Source organism: Myotis davidii, unplaced genomic scaffold, assembly GCF_000327345.1.
Source record: "Myotis davidii unplaced genomic scaffold, ASM32734v1 scaffold174, whole genome shotgun sequence".
NCBI lineage: Eukaryota > Metazoa > Chordata > Mammalia > Chiroptera > Vespertilionidae > Myotis > Myotis davidii.
Window position 1 is genome coordinate 358,793 of NW_006289087.1, and position 19,090 is coordinate 377,882.

The window sequence follows — 19,090 nt, forward strand, 5'->3', positions numbered from 1 at the left end:
ATGGTATAAATCATAATTATATTAATGTAAAGGTTTATATAGCACTTTAGAAAAAAAGAATAATGTAGAACAGATATTTTCTTTTTAAGAAAACCGTTTGCTAGAAAATGTTTCAGATCACACAAAACTCACATAAACAGCCCCACATGAAATTTTCTAAATTGCCATAGTAATGAACGGCTGCCACTGAAAACAAAACTACTTTCATGAACCTTCATGCATAAATCTTCATTTTCAATTTCACATCAAGTGTAAATTCAGAGATCAAGCTGAATTTCTGAAAATAATGTGAAAACAGTTGTAGAGGTGATAAGGGCTTGTTGCAGTCCTCATTAGATAACTTCAGACAAGGAGCAGCAAAAATTACATGTGATTTCTTTTTCTTTTCTTTTTTTAAAATGATATTTCAGTCAAACTGACGACACATGCTGGGGAACAAGATCTCCAATGCTCCCCACAGTGATTTCTTATTCATCAGCAGAACAGACCTTGGTTACTATTGCCGAGAAAGAGGATGCTGTGATATTGACTATAAGGAAATTAACTGCTTCATCTACTGAAGTACAGCTGTTTTCTCTACGATGCTGCGTGTGGGGATCCACACCTACAGTTCTTCACCGAGATGTACGTTTTCTTCTTGTCAACGTTCAGACCACAAAATGCTTGAGCTGCCAGGAGTAGTGCATCCTTCTCAGTGACACAAGCAAGTCTTGTTGAACAGTTAGTTCTCCTTTGCCTTCTATATTATTAAACACCTGAATGCCTCCTTCGAATATCGCCCGTTATCCTACCCAACCCACTATCAACTTCAAAGCTAATATACCCAACATTTTCTACCCTCTAAAACCCAAGTGCTCCTCGGATAGGATACTTTCCTTTAGTCAATCTTTTCTTAAGGAAACGGAAAGTTATCTTAACTACAGAATAATTTTATCAATGTCTCAACTCACATACATACTAAGCCTCTTGTTTGAGATAATTAATAGAAAATCAGGCCCTGATTATAGTGAAAGTTAGAGAATGCTTAAATTCTATCCATTCATCACAGAATTTAAAGCATTTTAAAAGGCTACTAAGAAAACTGCCTCGTTATATATAAACTAGCAAAAATATATATAAAATGTAAAATAAAATAAACTAGCAAAATAACCAGAAGGACTGAAAGGAGAGGGCAAAAAGATGATGTGGCTTTTATCTATCCTGTGGGCATTATTTAATAATTAATTTTTGTCGACTCAATTTTCTCCTAATTTTAAACTAACATACTCAACATTTACATCTTAGGCAATAATGGAACTCCCTCTACATTCATGTTTAATAAGACCATTTAGTGGGATCAAAATGATTAAATATCAAAGAGTGGGCAAAATATTCCTACAGCCACTGTATCTGAGATTTCAAGCATCTTCCTCCGAACATATCATTCATGCCAGCACTACAGTGAGAAACAGCATGCACCATAGGGCAGCATAAGAACCAACCGACAAAAGAATTAATTACACATGACTTTAAAAGCAGTGTCTGGAAAAGCTGGTTTCAGGACAACACCGATGACAGATAAGTCTTAAAATTCAAAACTTTTGTTAATCTTGTTGGTCAGAAATAAAGAACAAGCCCAATGGACCAGATCTGTACTTTTCTCAAAATAAAGAAGGAAATCAGATTAGACTTGTTTCTAGAGTTTCCTACTGCTGCAACCGGACAACACAAAATGTACTTTTAAGGAACAGAGTATTATTTTTAAGAAAAAGATGAAATTTTTTTAGTGACTTTCCAAACAAATGATCATTTAAATATAAAGCATGAGAACTATATTCCTCCTCGAAGAGACTAGGCACACATGAAACCACCACTTAAAACTTCTATGATTAACTTTCCAAGGGCTACAACCCTATCATAGGCTATATTTCAAAAATAGTATTCAACATTCCAAAATGAAATAGGTTTTTCTTAAAAGATACCTACATGATCAGATCCCATAACTGACATAAACTTTGGACAAACTTATAAAATACAGAATTTCTTTTGATAAACCAAAGGAAACCTGTAAGAAGAAAAACACTTCATTTAACCCCACCTGAAACCGAACCTGTCTTGCCTTTCGGCTCCCCAGGTAGGAACAGGGAAGCAGTGCACTCTAGTTAAGTGAAGCAGACCTGCTTACATTGCAACCATAGTGTTTCCAACATGAAAATACATTTCTGAGGCTTCTGAAAAACACTGTAACACAAGCACTGTTAAGGAGGAGATAAGGCCTTCTTGAAGTAGCTAAAGCTTCTTAAGAAATCTCCATTGTAAACTCCCTGCCTACTGAGAGAAATATGACGTCCGCATGTGAGGATTTAAGAGGATTACAAAGAGGTTACTATGGCAAGGTAGTTGAAAACGCAAGAGAGCAAGAAGTCTGATCACTGCCTTGTAGACATCAAGAAGCTCAAATCTCTTTCACATCTTTAAGGATTTTGCTTTGATTAATCCACATGTAATGTAAACATTAACTGGGCAGACACTAAGGATGTCTTCCAAGTTATTAACAACAGGAGGTAGGAAGTCACTACGCGAGCATTTACATACTAAAAACTACGTATTGTTTATATAGTGCTATGGCCTCAATGAGAATACTAATCAGCCTGTAATTCATTAATTACGTTTTTAAACAGGAAATTATCTGTAAGTGTTTCCAGGGAGCAATCACCAGCTAAAACTCAAGTTACCTCACATTCCATCCGCAGTAATGGACCAAGTAAAGGACCTCTCCACCTTCGACATCAGAATCTTTAATACTAGCTTCATACATTTTTTGATTTTTCCCTCGTCCATACCGCACTTGGACTTTCATGCCTGGTGGATAGCATTCAAACTCCTCTTCCTCATGGTTGTCATCATCCTCTTCATCCTCTTCCTCCTCCTCCTCCTCCTCCTCCTCTTCTACTTCTTCATCATCTTCCTCTTCCTCTTTATTCGTTTCATCTCTTGAAAGGTTTAAAAAATTGCAGTTAATAAAAGACACTTCATAAGCTTTCCAGTTCCAAACCACATAAATTGATAAAAATTGTGGCTGAGATTGTTCCGGGAACAGCAGGTTCCATGTGTATGAAATTCTCTGATTTTCAATTTAATATTAAAAACTAAAACTGTATAAGATGACTGTGGTTACAGAAAAGAGACACTTAGAGAAAAATGAATAATGAAAAATAAGTGCATTAAAAGAAAACTTCCAACAGCCAGAGGGACAGGAGTTGTGCTGCAGAGCAAGAAACTAGTACAGTCGACTGTTACAATTGTCTCAGGTTTTATTATGGAAGTGTTTTACATCTCGGTTGACAAAAACAAAAATCATTACACCTCATAGCCATTTTCTGACTAAAATTATTTTTTATTCAAATATTTCCAGCCTCAGGATATTTAAAACAAAAAACTTTTACTAGCCAATGGCTAGTCTTAATAACTTTAAAAAGTGCTCCAACTAAAATCAAATGTTATGTTATATACTAAAATGTTATTTTACCTTTCACAAGTATATTCTACCAACTTCACATTAATATCCCATCAAGGTTTTTTTCTTTTTTATTCTTCCAAACTTCAAAATTTCTGCTGTCTTTACCATATTCACTGAAAATCTTCTCTACCAACTCGTTCAACTTTAAAGTTCCAAATGAAACTAAAAGTTACACCATTCAGAAGCAGCACTGCAGCCATTCTGATCTTTTCAGTATTCTGTACCTTCTAAAACTGAGTATTCATATTCATGTTATATTAGCCAAAAATCAGTATTAAACAAGTTGGAGAGAATCTCAAATCATAAATCTTTCCAAGCACTAGATTAAAAAAATCAATGCTTTAGTATAAAATTTGACATTTAGTTAAGTCTTTATCTGCTCTGCAGTTTGTCTAAATGTATTACAATAGATTCCTCTCAAAAATGAATCCATCGCTTTATAGCTGACAATGAATAAACATCATAAAACAGAAGCACAAGACAGCTGAGCATTAAACTTCAAAGTTAATAGAAATATTTATACAAAAATCCAACTTCCAGTGATAATTTTTAATATTCTTATATGCAATCTTTTTAGCAATAACATATTTTACCATTCCTAATTATACAGGCAACAAAAATAATATAGAAATAGAGAAAAAAGCAGCCCTATAACCCTTTTTAATTTATTTCTTTCCTTCTATACAGTGAGGGATGAAGGGAAGCACAATAAACTTGTGAAATTAAGTCTGAGTTCATGAAAGCGTCAAATTTCTCTGAAATAAATCACCAAGTCTATAAGGATTCTCAAGAACTATTCCTCTTTTAAAGACTCATCTACAGCCAAATGAGTGAAGGCCTGGGAAGAGTGGGTGGGGGTGGAGGGTATCAATGGGAAAAACAGACAGACAAAGGGGACATCTGTAATACTTTCAACAACCAGCCAATCAATCAATCAATAAATAAATAACAGCCAAAGGAATATATACTTAAAACCTAAAGGAAACCTACTGTAATCTAAGATAAAAAATATGAACTCTATTATTGAAAATACATTAACAGCTTTAAAATTAAAGATTAGTAAGGCTAAAATATTTAAGAAATTATCAGAAAGGGTGTTATGGATAATAAGCTATTATTAACAAACTTAAATGTCTTATCTGTATAATATATACTATATACATATATAAAATTAAAAGTTAAAATATCAGGGAAAAAAGGAAATGTATTGTGCTGGCCACAACAAAACAAGAGATTTATCATGCACCTCAGAATCATGATGTAAAAGGAGAAAGACAGACTAAAAAGTCTAAACTTTTTAAAAACTGAAAACAATTCTAAACGTTATCTTACATCATGTAATACGCTCAGCACAACTGATACATGCCAAGAATTGCAAGCACAAGCCTACATTAAGTGGTAGCCAGAGTAATCTTTATTTAATCTGGAATAAAAACCCAATCCTCTGTACTAACAAAACAATAAAAAAATAGTAAAAATTTCACATTTAACAGCAACTTCAGACACAAATCAAATCAAAGTCATGACAATAATATACTGATGTATAAATAATCAGACAACACAATTACTGGCTTGAATCAGCCATAGAAAATGCTTCTACTTTTCTAAGAATTCAGTAGCAAAATCAGAGGTAAGTGCACTAAACCAGATACAACACAATGCCAAGTAAGATAGCCTTTAAATGTACACACACACACCAAGGATTTTTCATCTGAATTCGCAAAGAAATATCAAATTTTCCCAGTTTGATGTGACACTCCTTGCAATGAAACAAATTAAAAGAAAAAAGCTACAACTTATCAATACCTATTAGGGACCAGATACTGGAATACGGGGGCAGGCTATTGAAAATTCTTGGTCGTAGCTAATTACTTAGCGGAAGTTATATATTAGAGAAATACTTAAATGTTAATTCTTTATAATTGCACTGATCTAATAAAATTCAGAAATCACTTTTGGGCATTTCTAACACATAATGCTTCTAAAAAATATCTATCAAACTAGGGCAGTCACACCAGGGTAATTTCAGTTTGTGGTATGACGTATGTATCTCTGTAGTAAGTAAGAAAACCATCTAGTTGAAGAATTAAATGAATTAATAAAACCCTACAAAATACAGATTATACTAACAATAATGTTTTTGAAGTACTAATTTGAAAAATAAAGATAATTACTAGTAACAAAGAGAAAATAAAGGCTTATTAGAGTGCCTTCGACACAGCAGATGCTCCAGAACTAGCTGCAGATTTAAGTGTCAGATTTTTAGGCATAAAGCTGAATCCTCACTAAGTTCTTTCTTAATAGTTAAAATAGTCTCCAGTAGCAGCATGTACAATTTCAAACAAACATTTACATACAGAAAACTACAACCAAATATAATGAACAAACACACTATATTCATCTAAACCCAGTGTTGTTGTTTTTCCTTTAAAGTTTATCTGCATGCTGAGGCCAAATTTGCAAAATAACACTAAAATGATCAAGAGGTTTTAGGCAAAAAGCTGGGTACTCACTAAGTTTCTTAACAGTTGCAATAGCAGTGAGGAATACGTGAAATATATATTTGTACACACAGATACGTAACAGATAAATACCTTTTACTATATTCATCTAAACATGTTTTTCTTTTTTCTTCCTCCCTCCTTGGCTTCATGCTGTGGCCAAATTTCAGAAAAATATTAAAATGATTAAAAAACACTGGTTGTACTTATTTAAATGGGCCACTAGCAATAAGGAATGTTTAGCCTTTTTAAACCTCAGAAATAAGATTAGACACCAAAGATCATCTATAAAATCCAGGGGTCCACTGGCAGTGTACAAATTACATTGCTAAATATTTCATCATTCCAAATTAAGCAAAACAAGTAAATGCTACTTGCACATAAAACACAGCATAACAATTTCGGCCTTTTAAAAATTAAGTATTAGCACTTTTCCATTCTTATTTTTTGCTTAAGAAATGAATACAACTGTCAAAATCTACAGCCAACATACCACCTATAAACATTGGAGAAAATCATTTTCCCAAATTTATATTATCTGGTTATTTAGCAGAGCCTAATGTAGTAAGAAGTACTTTTCTCTAGCTGAAAATTTTATAAATTTCCATGATGAGAGCAAAGAGAATGAATCAAAACCATGACCTTTTGCTACATTTGCATTAGTAGGGTCTCTGAAGTAGGCAAATGCTATTTATGTAATAAGTGCAAATCAGCCAATTACTCTATATTTTGTCAATTGAATTTTGATTCATACAGACACGCACATACAAAGAGAAAATGACAAGAATTCTTTCAGCCAAAATGCATCTTAACCAAAAATGGAGTTCTTACCCAGATTTTGCCTTTTCTTCTTCAGCTTCTACCTTTATGCTGAGGGATTCATCTAACCCAGTTGTCTCATCATTTTTGTTGACCAGATTTTCATTTTCTTCTGTCTTTTTTAGGTTAACTTCTTTTTCCTGATCACTTTGTGTAGATATAGATTCTAATAAATTCTTTTTACTTCCCTAGAAAAAGATCAGAGCAACTAAACCAACAAAAGTAAATACTACCAACTTAATTCCATGATCTAATTAAAAAAGGTACAACCAATGATAATATTGAAAAAGTTATTAGTTATTTTAAGAAACTCCTGCCATTCTTTTTTTTTTTTTTTAAATTGACCGGAATCGAACCTGGGACCCTTGAGTCCGCAGGCCGACGCTCTATCCACTGAGCCAAACCGGTTTGGCTCCTGCCATTCTTAAAATACTAGGCAAAAATACTGAACAGCTACTGTAAACACCAAAATAGCACTTACTAAAGAAAATGCACAATCTAATCTATCTAAGTATAAAATTATACCATAAATTAACAAATCTTTAGAGTATACAGAAAGTGTACCAAAGGTGGAAAAGACAGTATCTGATTTACCAGAGAGGGTTTAATATTTTCCTTTCTTTCAACATCATCTTCAGTAGGGTTTTCTTCTTTTATTATTATCTTCTCCTCCTCTTCAATCTTTATTTCTTTCATTTCTGGTTCACTTTCTTCCTTAACTTTTATTTCTTTTACACTGTCACACTCCTTACATGGCTTGTTAGCAACTTTCTCTGGCAGTGCCATCTGAAATTCAATATTGGCCGACCTACAGTACTCCTCAAAGCCATATAAGTATCTAGAAACATGAAGAGAAATTACATTTGGGGAAAATTTTGAAATATTACTGTAGAGTTGTGGTGGTTTAAATTTGTTCGTTTCTCTTGTTTTTCAGATATGGAGCCTTAACATTCTCATTTATTCTAGTTCAGTTCTTCCCAATCTTTTTAACCCAAATAGAAACATTTTTCAAAGAAAGTCTCAATTTAAAAAACTATGCTAAAAGTGAGAAGACAATCATAATCTTAAATACACTGACTGTAACAACAGTAGCTTTTACAAGTTCCAGTGATAGCCTGTTTGTTGAGCACGTCTTTGTAAGTGAGGCGTTGGACCTCTAAGTACATGTAAAATCTCATTTAATCCTCAGAGTAATCCTACGAGGCAAACAGTACCATCTCATTCTACAGATGAGGACAGAGGCTGAGGAGAACGAAGGCATGGTCCAAGGGCACCGATCGCTAGTAAGTGGCAGGACCAGGAATCAAACTTGTGCACACCTAACTTTTAAAACTTTGGCATTTTAACCTAACACAGTACTTGCAAAATTTACTTGGCCACAAAAACTTCTTCACAGATTATCTCGTAGATCTAGTGTTCATAGAATACACTCTAGAAAATGTTATATTATAGAGTGGTTACTCCAGCGAAAATTTCTGATTTCTTCTTAGAGCCTCAGGTATGGGATACATCCCACCCTGCTTTCTAAATAAAATACCGAATGTAGCTATAGCAAGTACGCTGACTTACTTTTTATAAGCACATTTCACATTGTATCCTGCAGCTGAATTTAAGACAGGAATCCCAAGGTCCTGGTAGACTTGCTTCCAGATAGCTCCACTTTCAATCTAATGGACAAAGTGAAATGAAAACTTCCAAATTAAAGGTAGGAATTTAAAAATATTTTTATAAATGTAGTATATACAAATATATTTCTATTTATTGATTTTAGTCTCAAATGGATGAAAAATATCAATCTCAATAAATACTAAATAAAAAATTGATTCACAACATTTTAAAATAAGTTTTAGTATTCTAACAAATCTCAGAGAATTCACAAATGTTGAAATATTATACCACTTCATTTTAAATAAACCCTGCTTTCGTAAATAAGAAAATGTCCAAATTCCTAATCAAAATTTATAATGAAGAAACCAAGATAGAAATCTTAAAATGAAGTATCATGTCCCATAAAACTTACAAGCTAATAAATCAAAGCAGTTCTATGGATTTTACTGAAGCATCTGATTCTGCAGAAAAAAATTTTCAGTCTTAATTACATGAGCACCATTCATCATGGCAATCTTAAGATAATTTCTTCTAGTTCAACAAAAGGTTTTCTGCATGTGTGTAGAACCACCTATATGGATGATATGTTTTATATATATCAGGCACAGTGGACGAGATTACAGATATAAAGAAGATTAACACAGATCCATGCTCCCAAGTATGTTAGTTTAGTGGGAGACGTAAGCAAGAATTTCCATCGATATGGTTATGCTGTGACTTCAGACATAACTAGGTGGTTTATGAAAGTTTGACAAACTTAACAGTAAGTCAGAAAGCTCATTTTAAAAAATATTTAATTAAATTTTAATTTGTTCTGAGGAAGCCAGCTCTGTTCCTAACCTGTCATTTCCATTTTTTATTAATTGGAATAAATAATTTAGATAGAAAACATGTATAAAAAACATGCTTCACTTTTGATTGTAATACTTACATTATCAAATCCTCCAAGTTTGTGTACAAGTCTAAATAACTTAAAGAGATTCAAATTTCTATATCCAAGTACAGGTCGTTTGTTAATAGGTGTGCCTATTAAGGAAAACACAAAATATATTAAAATCGCACTGCATTTTTGTATTTAAAATTTCCAAAGATTCAAATACAGTGCAAAGGGTGTGTGCGTACACGCACACAGAAAGTGGGACAAAAGTAGCTTTACAGTTGTGAGTCTAAACAGTTTATTCTTATGTATTTATTAATTTATTGCACTTTCCATACAAACAACTGTAAACCTATTTTTGTCCTACCCTGCATATATGGGGGGGAATGCTGTTCATTAAAAACATGTCCTGTTGCCCTCGCTGGTTTGGCTCAGTGGATAGAGCGTCAGACTGTAAGGTTCCTGGTTCGATTCCAATCAAGAGCACATACCCGGGTTGCAGGTTCGATCCCCAATAGGGGGCATGCAGGAGGCAGCCGATCAATGATTCTCATCATTAATGTTTCTATCTCTCCTTTCCTCTCTAAAATCAATAAAAAATAAAAAACAAAAAGCATGTCTTCTACTTAAGCCCATTTCATTAAAATTTTTCCCCTCTTACCAGGTTGTTGAAACCTTGTATGATTTCATTCCACTTTTATTCCCCTTATGAGTTAAAGAATACCAAAGAATGCACAATAATAATTTTAAAAATCAGGGAAACAAGGTTTGGTAAAACTGCTGAAATGATGGGCAACTGCTTAACATTGAGAGTTATCTTTATAACTTCTTTGCATTTTAAAGATTAATTTTTCTTTACTGATGAGAGAAAAACACTGATTTGTTGCTCCACTTACTTATGCATTCATTGGTTGATTCTTGTATGTGCCCTGACACGGGACTGAACCTATAACCTTGGCAGATAGGACAACACTCGAACCAACTGAGCTACCCAGCCAGGGCTTATTTTCTTTGCATTTTACTAAATTGCTACTTCTCTAAATGATTCTAGAGCAGTGGTTCTCAACCTTCTGGCCCTTTAAATACAGTTCCTCCTGTTGTGACCCAACCATAAAATTATTTTTGGTGCTACTTCATAACTGTAATATTGCTACTGTTATGAATCATAATATAAATACCTGATATGCAGGATGGTCTTAGGCGACCCCTGTGAAAGGATCTTTCGACCGCCAAAGTGGTCGCGACCCACAGGTTGAGAACCGCTGTACTAGAGTAAAGCTATAGTTTTCTTTCACTTTAATACGGAAAAATGTAGGGCAAGGACACAAACTATCATGCCTTTAGAAAATGGTAGAGGAAATAAAAGAACAAAGCCCTTTCCAAAAAATATGACTGGCATAATCGTATTTTATTACTGTTCTAATATTAGACTTTATTCACCACTTTTTATTTATGTTACATAAAAGCCTAAGAAATAGCCTACCTTCTTAGGCCAAACCTCCACTTATACAAAGAAATAACACAGGAACCAAGGACAATGTATATTCTATAAAAAGATAACTACATTAAAGTAGCCACTATCATTTATGAGAGCAAAAGACAAACAGCCAGCTTCTACTCATCAGCAAGCAAACGGAGATTTAAAAATAATTACAGAGTAGCCGAGACCGGTTTGGCTCAGTGGATAGAGCGTCGGCCTGCGGACTGAGGGGTCCCGGGTTCGATTCCGGTCAGGGGCATGTGCGTGGGTTGCGGGCACGTCCCCACTGGGGTATGTGCAGGAGGCAGCTGATCGATGTTTCTCTCTCATCGATGTTTCTAGCTTTCTGTATCTCTCACTTCCTCTCTGTAAAAAATCAATAAAGTATATTTAAAAAAAAAAAATAATTACAGAGTAAAGTGGCATTTCCAAATCCTATTCAATCATGTCCTTCTCCTCAAGCTAGAGAGCTTTCGGCTTCTCCCGCCTCCTTTCCCTTGCTCGCATCTTCCGGGAGAGGAGAAACTACACTCTGAGCAGATGAGCAAGAAGTTAACAGTCCAATAGTTCCTGGAGAACTGGGTTACCACCAAAGGTCAGCACCTGCCCCTCTTTCCCCAACCCCTGCATTTATGTGACAACACGAGGCGGGTTCAATGAGGTAAGCCAAGGTTCACCTTGGAATACTGTCACACTTCTTTACTCTGGCTCTGTGTTTCTGGCTTCATTCTCTTAGCTGTGAGGCTGAGCCTTTATAAAAAGACTTAGGGTCCGTCCGTCTTAGAGTGTAGTCACATCGTTTGCACGCGCGCGCACACACACACACACACGTATGTCAAACAGTGGTTCTGGGGAAGAAGGCCTTTTCCTAGTGGCATGTATGTAGGTGCGATTACAATGTCGCTACTACGATTCCCCCTCTGCTGCTGCTCCCTAGCGTCAGAGTTCTTTGGGATAAGAGTGCTGATGGGAGTGAAGAAACGACAGAACAGAACACAGGCATTTCTGGGCCCACGGCCATGTATCTATCAAAACTCTGTCAAATTCCTCATTCCACTTTCCAAGGGACAGACACTATGCTAGGTGCTGGTGATATTGGCAACCAAAAAGACAGCCATGATTACCAGGAATAGGAAGCTTAATGAACAGAATTATTATTTTTAAAATATTAACTATATATCGGATACCTACAACATTAATAAAAAAAACAACACACTCACCTCTATCCTCCATGAATTTGTACAGCTGCTGAAGAAAGTTTTCTCTTTCTTCTGGAAATGGTTCTATTTCTTCCTGTTTTAGTTACAGAAGAGTAGAATATTATTTTGCTCAGTTAAGCATTGAATAAAACAAGCAGATTTCCTACCAACAGCAAAGACTAATACTCACTAAAATATTTTAAAGGCTTTTTATCAAATACAAATTATTTCTTAATACTAAGCTGTTCAAACCCAGAAAATTCTGGACATTTTGTGCTTTACAGAGGAATATGTCCTAAAAGGCATTTCCAAAGTGACAATCCCAACTGTAAATTCTCATATGAGAAAAGAGACTACAAAGACGGTTCACCAACTTTTGGTTTATCCCAGGTAAGAGATCAATTCTTTAAATCAGGGTCACAGGCTCACGAAGACCTACTCTCCCTTCTATGCAATTGGGTCAGGGTTTAATTTAACATCAAAACTGACTCGATTATTGCTCCTCATAGAACTGCACAAGTGTGGGTCCCAGTAGCTGTAACTACAAGTGTCCATCATTACACACAGCCCACTGTGTAGTACTGCAAGCGTGTCAAATCGGTAAAGTGGGGAACAAACTTGATCTACAATACCTGAAGATTCAGACTTAGGGAAATCTTCAAGTAATAAAATAGTTCCCCGATTTATCAATTACAAGGGAGGGACTAGCTTCTTGCTGCTGTGGCCAGGGGCTGTGGCAGTGGGGAGCTGGTCCTGAAGCAACCTGCAAGGAGCAGGGTAGTAGGTGAGAGGGAGGAACTCATCAATTCAGTGACTATCATCCATTCATAAACATTTTATGAGCACCAGTCGGTGGACGCACTAGGTCAGGTGCTGAATCAATGAAAGAAAAATAAGCAATGACTAAGAGTAACTGCAGAGCAAGTGGTCCAAACTATACACCAAGGCTACAGTTACTCTGGCTGAGGCCAATGTAGCTCTCATAGTAAAGGTGGGAGCATCCTTTTCTACTGATAGTCTAAATAAATCTCTTTAATTTTTAAAACTGTGTCTAATGCCATTGTTTAAATGAGATGTTACCCCTTTATATTAAAGGCTAGCGGACCGAGGAAGGCCAGTTAAAAACAAAAACTCATGTGGTTAAATTACTAGGCTTGCTAGCTGGGCACGGGAGAGTAAATGACAATTATTAACTTGTTTAGGATAAATCTGTATTTCTCAATTTAAAGATGGCCCACATATGCTGCGTGTTGGTAAAGTAGTCAGGTGTTAAGTCTAAGGACATCTATTTTCTAGATATCACCTAATGTTCCCATGGTACAATATTTGACTTTCATAAACTGCCAAATTAATTCCTGTTGCAAAATTTTTAAATGAAGTTTATATATGACACAAAAAATGTTTAAACTGGAAACCAGATTTGCTTTCACAAAAACACAAATCTAAGCACCAACCGTTTGGTAATTAACATTTCCTGATCATCTGTTACACGTTACACACTGTGTCAGACACTGAATATAGTAAGTACAAGGAAGACAAGGTCCCTACCCTTGAGGAGCTTACAGATTAGTAGGGGAATTAAGAAACAGACATAAACCAATGTACTTATGTACATTGACAAAATACGTACACGGACCATATGGACTAGCAAACGAGGGATTAACTTTCCTGAGGTGAGAAAGGTGATGGTTTACAGAAGGTTTCCCCTTACAATGGTGACATATGTCGGGTTTGAAAACTGAACAGGAGGGCGCCAGGCTGACTGGGGGAGGGAAGAGGAGGGAAGGGCACTGTGGGGTAGAGTATGTGCAAAAGTGAGTAGTAGAAGGTATATAATTAGAGAAGACTGAAACCAGGGACACGTTTACACCACACATTGTCACTATAGATTATTATATCATAAAACAACCCTATGCCAATAATAGTTATGTGGCAGAATTTCATAACTTACCTAAAATACATATTGACATGAATTTAGTTTCCTGAAAACATTAAATACAATTCATTTCACGATCAAATATACTAGCCTTTGCTATCTGTACCTCTCACCCAATAACTTTTATAAAGTCGTTCAACAAACCATGAAAGAGTACCATGGTTCAATGTCACTAGTGATATCATGGACATCTTTTCTCAGTACTTGTCGCTGCTAGACCTAAAGTACTAGTTACAACAAAATCTAAAACTTCAGCTTCTTTATCGCTCAACAAACCATGAAAGAGTACCGTGGTTCAATGTCACTAGTGATATCATGGGCATCTTTTCTCGGTACTTGTCGCTGCTAAGACCTAAAGTACTAGCTACAACAAAATCTAAAACTTCAGCTTCTTTATCTATATAAATTCAGATGTCTTATTTATGATCTTATCAGAACTACACATCCACTTATGTTAGATAAAATCATTTAAGATTCTCATTAACCTTTACTTTTTTATACTTATTCTTTTAATACTAGGTGGAATATGTATTTTGTACTTTTCTAGGTATTTCAATAAAATACACAGATGTAAACACTGTATGAGGTGACAGCTATCTACACGACAGTGAAAAGCATGTGAAAGCTTTGCTATGTTAGATGGGTATTTCCTTAATCATCAGTTAAACCGAAAGCACAGTAAATAAAATTAGGAAACATTTCTGAGGTTATTGGGACATCTATACTTAGTTTTATTTTCACAAGACCCTATTTCTATTTTAAGGTAAGCAAGCAAACTACTTGATTACGATGAGTATCACAAATACAATTTTATTACGAAATATTTCTAATACTAAAAGTACTCAAGTAATTAATGACTTATGCGCCAAATTCTAACACGAAAACCCAACTGGAATTTTAATGTAAAGGCCTCAGCTGTTTCACTTACCTCCTCCTCACTGCTGTTATCCTCCTTTTCTTTCTCATCTTCCTCCTCCTCCTCCTCCTCCTCTGCCTCACTGCTGGAGCTGTCTTCTTTCAATTCCGTCTTCCAGTTAGCAGGAATAGTTCTACTTCTGTGAAACTCTAGTGCCTGATCAAAGGCTGGAAAGAGACCATAAACCAGTGAACTGGAGAAAGAAGACAACTGACTTGTCTACAGATAGTAAACAAATACAGAAATGAAGGCCATTGTGTAAATACCGCCGACAGTTATCAGTGCCTGCGGTGTGCCAGGCACTGAGCTGACCGCTTTTCTGTGTAGCTGCTCATTTAATCCTCTCAGTCTTAAGCATCAGGCAGCCACTTTTATACATGACAAAACTGCTACTATTGGAAGGGGACCTAGGCCCTAACAAATACAAAAGAGCAGTTTTCTTCTTTTAAATAAAAATTAAGCATGTCTAATAAAAACATACTTAGGTTAGGTAAATCTTTAATCGTTTACCCAACAAGTGACAATTAAATAGAATCACATGCCAGGCAGAACCATTGTAATGAACATACAGTACCTGAAAATATAAATATTTTCTCTAGATCGCTGAACTTGAATTATATTAACAATTAACTTCAATTAAAACTAGCTATGCAGTAATTCTCATTTTACAATACATGGAAATCAATTTTAAACCATAAATTCTTGATGATTTTTAACCAGTCTACACAACATATCATTAGATTTGATGAATATAGGCAAAGTGAAAATAAGCAGCTATACACAATGGCAAAAACCTAGTAAGAAATGCAATTATAGCATTTAATATAACCACTGAATAATCTAATCTAATAAGTACTAGGGGCCCGGTGCACAAAGTTGTGCACTGCCAAGGTCCCTAGCGGCTGCCGGCTGCCCGCCAGGTACTTCCTCCCTCGCCTGGCCAGCCCTGCCCCTGGTGAATTCCCAGATGAACTCCCAGCCAAGGGGACAATTTGCATACTATGCTTTTATTATATAGGATAACTATTATTATGGTACGAGAAATGCCACATCAAAATTACTTTGATTCCTGTTTCTACCATCCTCAGGAACTAACATTTTATTTAGAGGCAAAAGCCAGACTATAGCAATAGCTGCTGATATAGTTCTTTCACACTTTAAATAATATTAAGCTGAAAAAAAGAAAAAGGAAACTATGATAACAAAAGACACATGGGTTTACAAAACACAAAGTCACAGAAAGCTAAGTATAACTTTAATGGCAATTTTAAAAAAACATCCTTTTTTAAAATGTATTATTGAAAGTATTACAGACGTCCCCTTTTTCCCCCCTTGACCTCCACTCAAACCCATTCCCCCTCACCACACTACTGTGTCCATGGCTATGCGGATATGCACACAAATTCGCTGGTTAATCTCTACCCACCAACCCACCCCAACCTAAGAAAACTTAATCTCCAAAAATACTATCAGTCTTTTTAATTAACAATTGATTTCAAGATTACCCTTACCTTGTTTTAATACAGCATCAGGCTTTGGTGCAGTATCACTAGTAATTTCATGGACATCCTTTCTTGGTACCGAAGTACTGTATTATTTTTTTCAATTAAAAAAAAAAGCAAACACAAAAATACAACAGAAATTAAGAGCCTAATTACACACCACAGAAAGCTACTGAAAATATGGGAATACTGACATTTACACAAGGGTGCAAGTTACAGATAAAATGTTAATACACGTAATCATCTACAAAAGAACCCCACCTTTAATAGAGACATTTCATAAACAAGGTATTCTCAAATTATCAAGGGCCCCTGGCTAAAAGCAATGAAATACTAAATGAAAAGTACTTAAATACTAAAAATAACAACAGATAAAAATGTTTGGGTGGCAGAATGCATCAATCCAATAAGTAAAAAGTCAAACAATAAGAACCTGCCATTATCTTGGAATAATCACAGGAAATTACTAAATTTAATACTGGAAGAAAATGTACTAGTTTATAATGTGAATGTTCTTTTAACAAAATTTTAACTGGATTTTAGACTAAAGTCCTCAACTACAAAGAGGGATCAGATATAAGCATCTGTAAGAGTTTCTATCATACATGTCACATATATTTCCTGTTTGACACTGATAAAGATTATTCATCTTTCCTGCATTTGGTTTGTTTCAGTCAAACCACAAAGCCTGAAAACTATTCCAAACACAATTTTCAGCTTGCCTATTTCTTTTAAAAGCTTTTATTTTTAAAATCTCATATACAAAAGTAGACCAAATAGTGCAATGACTTCCCACATATCCATCACCCAACTACAGTAATCATTAACTGATCATCACTGCTTCATTTATACCCCTACCTACTCCCTCCTACCTGAGCTCGAATATTTTGAAGCAAATCCCAGACATATAATTTCATTATGGAGCTTCAAAATTCTTTTAAAAAATATAATCATACCATTATCACACATTTAAAAACTAGTAATTTCTTAATATCATCAAACCAGTATTCAATTTCAGTGTTCAAACTTCTCTCATTATCTCCATTTATTAGTTAACATGGTTTTCATAGATTGTTTTTAAAAATCACTTTTTAGAACTTGAAAACCCAAACACCAATCTTAAAATATGATCATCCTTTAAAGATATAGTCATCCTTTAAGGCAGAGTAGAAAAGATATGGCTTTTCTGGTCACACAATTCTTAAAAGGGGAAAAAAATAGAAATTTGTAACTCAGTTCTAAGAAAGTTCTACATGAAAAATATCTTTCTTAACACTTAAGGTACAATTTAAGAGTCCTAATTAAACATTCAAGAACCATAAATGTATCCACTAGCATATCAATCAAGGGTTAGATATGGAAGTTGTATCAAATTTGCCTCAACAAATCACCAGCTATTACACAGGCAAAATTGACAAATTAGACAATACTGAGAGTGTAGTTTAGCAAAGACCATCATGAACAAGGAAAGACATACTACTACACTTACTAGTAACATGAAGAACGATCATACTTTGAAACTTTCTGAATGGCGAAAAGTAAAAAGGTAATGTCACTGGAAATAACTTTATCATTTACCATTCTAATGTGGAAAAATGGCATATTTTTTCATTAACAAGTGAGTTATACTTACAATTTGCCATCCTTGAAAGATCGAACAAGAATATTATCTTTCTTCACAGCAATTTCATCACTACAATCAGGACAAACCACCTTTATAAAAAAGGGGTGAAATTATGGTTAGTAAATACACATTTACGGATAGTTACATTAGAACCAATTATTTAAATCCTTTTAGAACGTAGTTTTTCAGCTTAGTTTAAAAACTAAATTTAATTTTAGGGCAAACAGGTACACACACATGTGGACACAGCCACCCGTAATTTCAATTTATATCCAACATCTTCCCAGGCCTACGGCTCCCCCACCGCCTCTGGCACAGGCTCGGGCTGCACGCAGAAGCGTGGCTCTGACTAGACTGAAGCTGGAGACCGCATCCTATGAGAAGTGGAGAGCGGAATGGAGTGGAGCTAGCGTCTTAGCGAGGGTCTGCACCACGGTAAGAGAAGGGCAGGCCCCAAAATGGGACCAGGTATTAAAACCTTCATCAGGACAGTCTCCATCCTTAACAAAAGCTAGGGACGGGGTTCTATATTTTTTGCCGTTAAATATGTATTTAAAACACATTACGTTTCTTTGTAATACTACCCACTCTAAAAAGTAAACACCTCAAAGTGGGTACCTTTCTGGAGTCCGTGTAAGATTTCCTGCTAACATTGAAAGATTTCTTTTATTTGAAAAAGCCTCAGCTGTTATTTAGTGAGGATAAAGCATGTTTCCCCAAAGGCAGTGCCCATGTCAAAGGCCTATGAATTTTGCCTTTCTTAAATGGCTTCGAGAGTTCTCTGTACTCAGAGGCAATTCTGAGAGTTAATCTTTCTCTGAACGAAATGATGCTAAAGCCATTTCCCCATTTGCACCAATGGAAACACTACGACAAGCAGCTGTGGTTTCTTTCATGAACTTATGTAGTTGAAAATGAAACTCCTTTAATTGAAGTTACTCACCAATGCAGGAAAACATAGTGCTTTCTTTTTATCCAAACTAACGTAATCTACACAAACAACTTTGCCTAGCAGCTCATCAATCTGCTTCCTGTCGTCCTCATCTTCATCACTGGAGGATGAAGAAGACTCTTCCTCTGGGCTAGGGAAATAAACAGTAAGACGTTTCACTTACTTCACCAAGAATGA

The 19,090-nt window shown here is 35.3% G+C and overlaps 1 protein-coding gene across 1 annotated transcript in view; it reads right to left on the bottom strand.

Annotated features, from left to right (window-relative positions):
* Positions 1 to 19,090, bottom strand: part of ARID4B (AT-rich interaction domain 4B) — a 60,057-nt gene that overhangs the window by 20,213 nt on the left and 20,754 nt on the right. Inside the window, exons 7-16 of the mRNA XM_006779609.2 lie at positions 18,905 to 19,043; positions 17,971 to 18,050; positions 16,347 to 16,423; positions 14,848 to 15,002; positions 12,005 to 12,077; positions 9,359 to 9,453; positions 8,389 to 8,486; positions 7,414 to 7,657; positions 6,832 to 7,007; positions 2,715 to 2,972 (exon numbers count right to left, since the gene is read on the bottom strand). Of these exons, the coding sequence (XP_006779672.2) occupies positions 2,715 to 2,972; positions 6,832 to 7,007; positions 7,414 to 7,657; positions 8,389 to 8,486; positions 9,359 to 9,453; positions 12,005 to 12,077; positions 14,848 to 15,002; positions 16,347 to 16,423; positions 17,971 to 18,050; positions 18,905 to 19,043 (1,395 nt within the window). The remainder of the gene's footprint in view (positions 1 to 2,714; positions 2,973 to 6,831; positions 7,008 to 7,413; positions 7,658 to 8,388; positions 8,487 to 9,358; positions 9,454 to 12,004; positions 12,078 to 14,847; positions 15,003 to 16,346; positions 16,424 to 17,970; positions 18,051 to 18,904; positions 19,044 to 19,090) is intronic.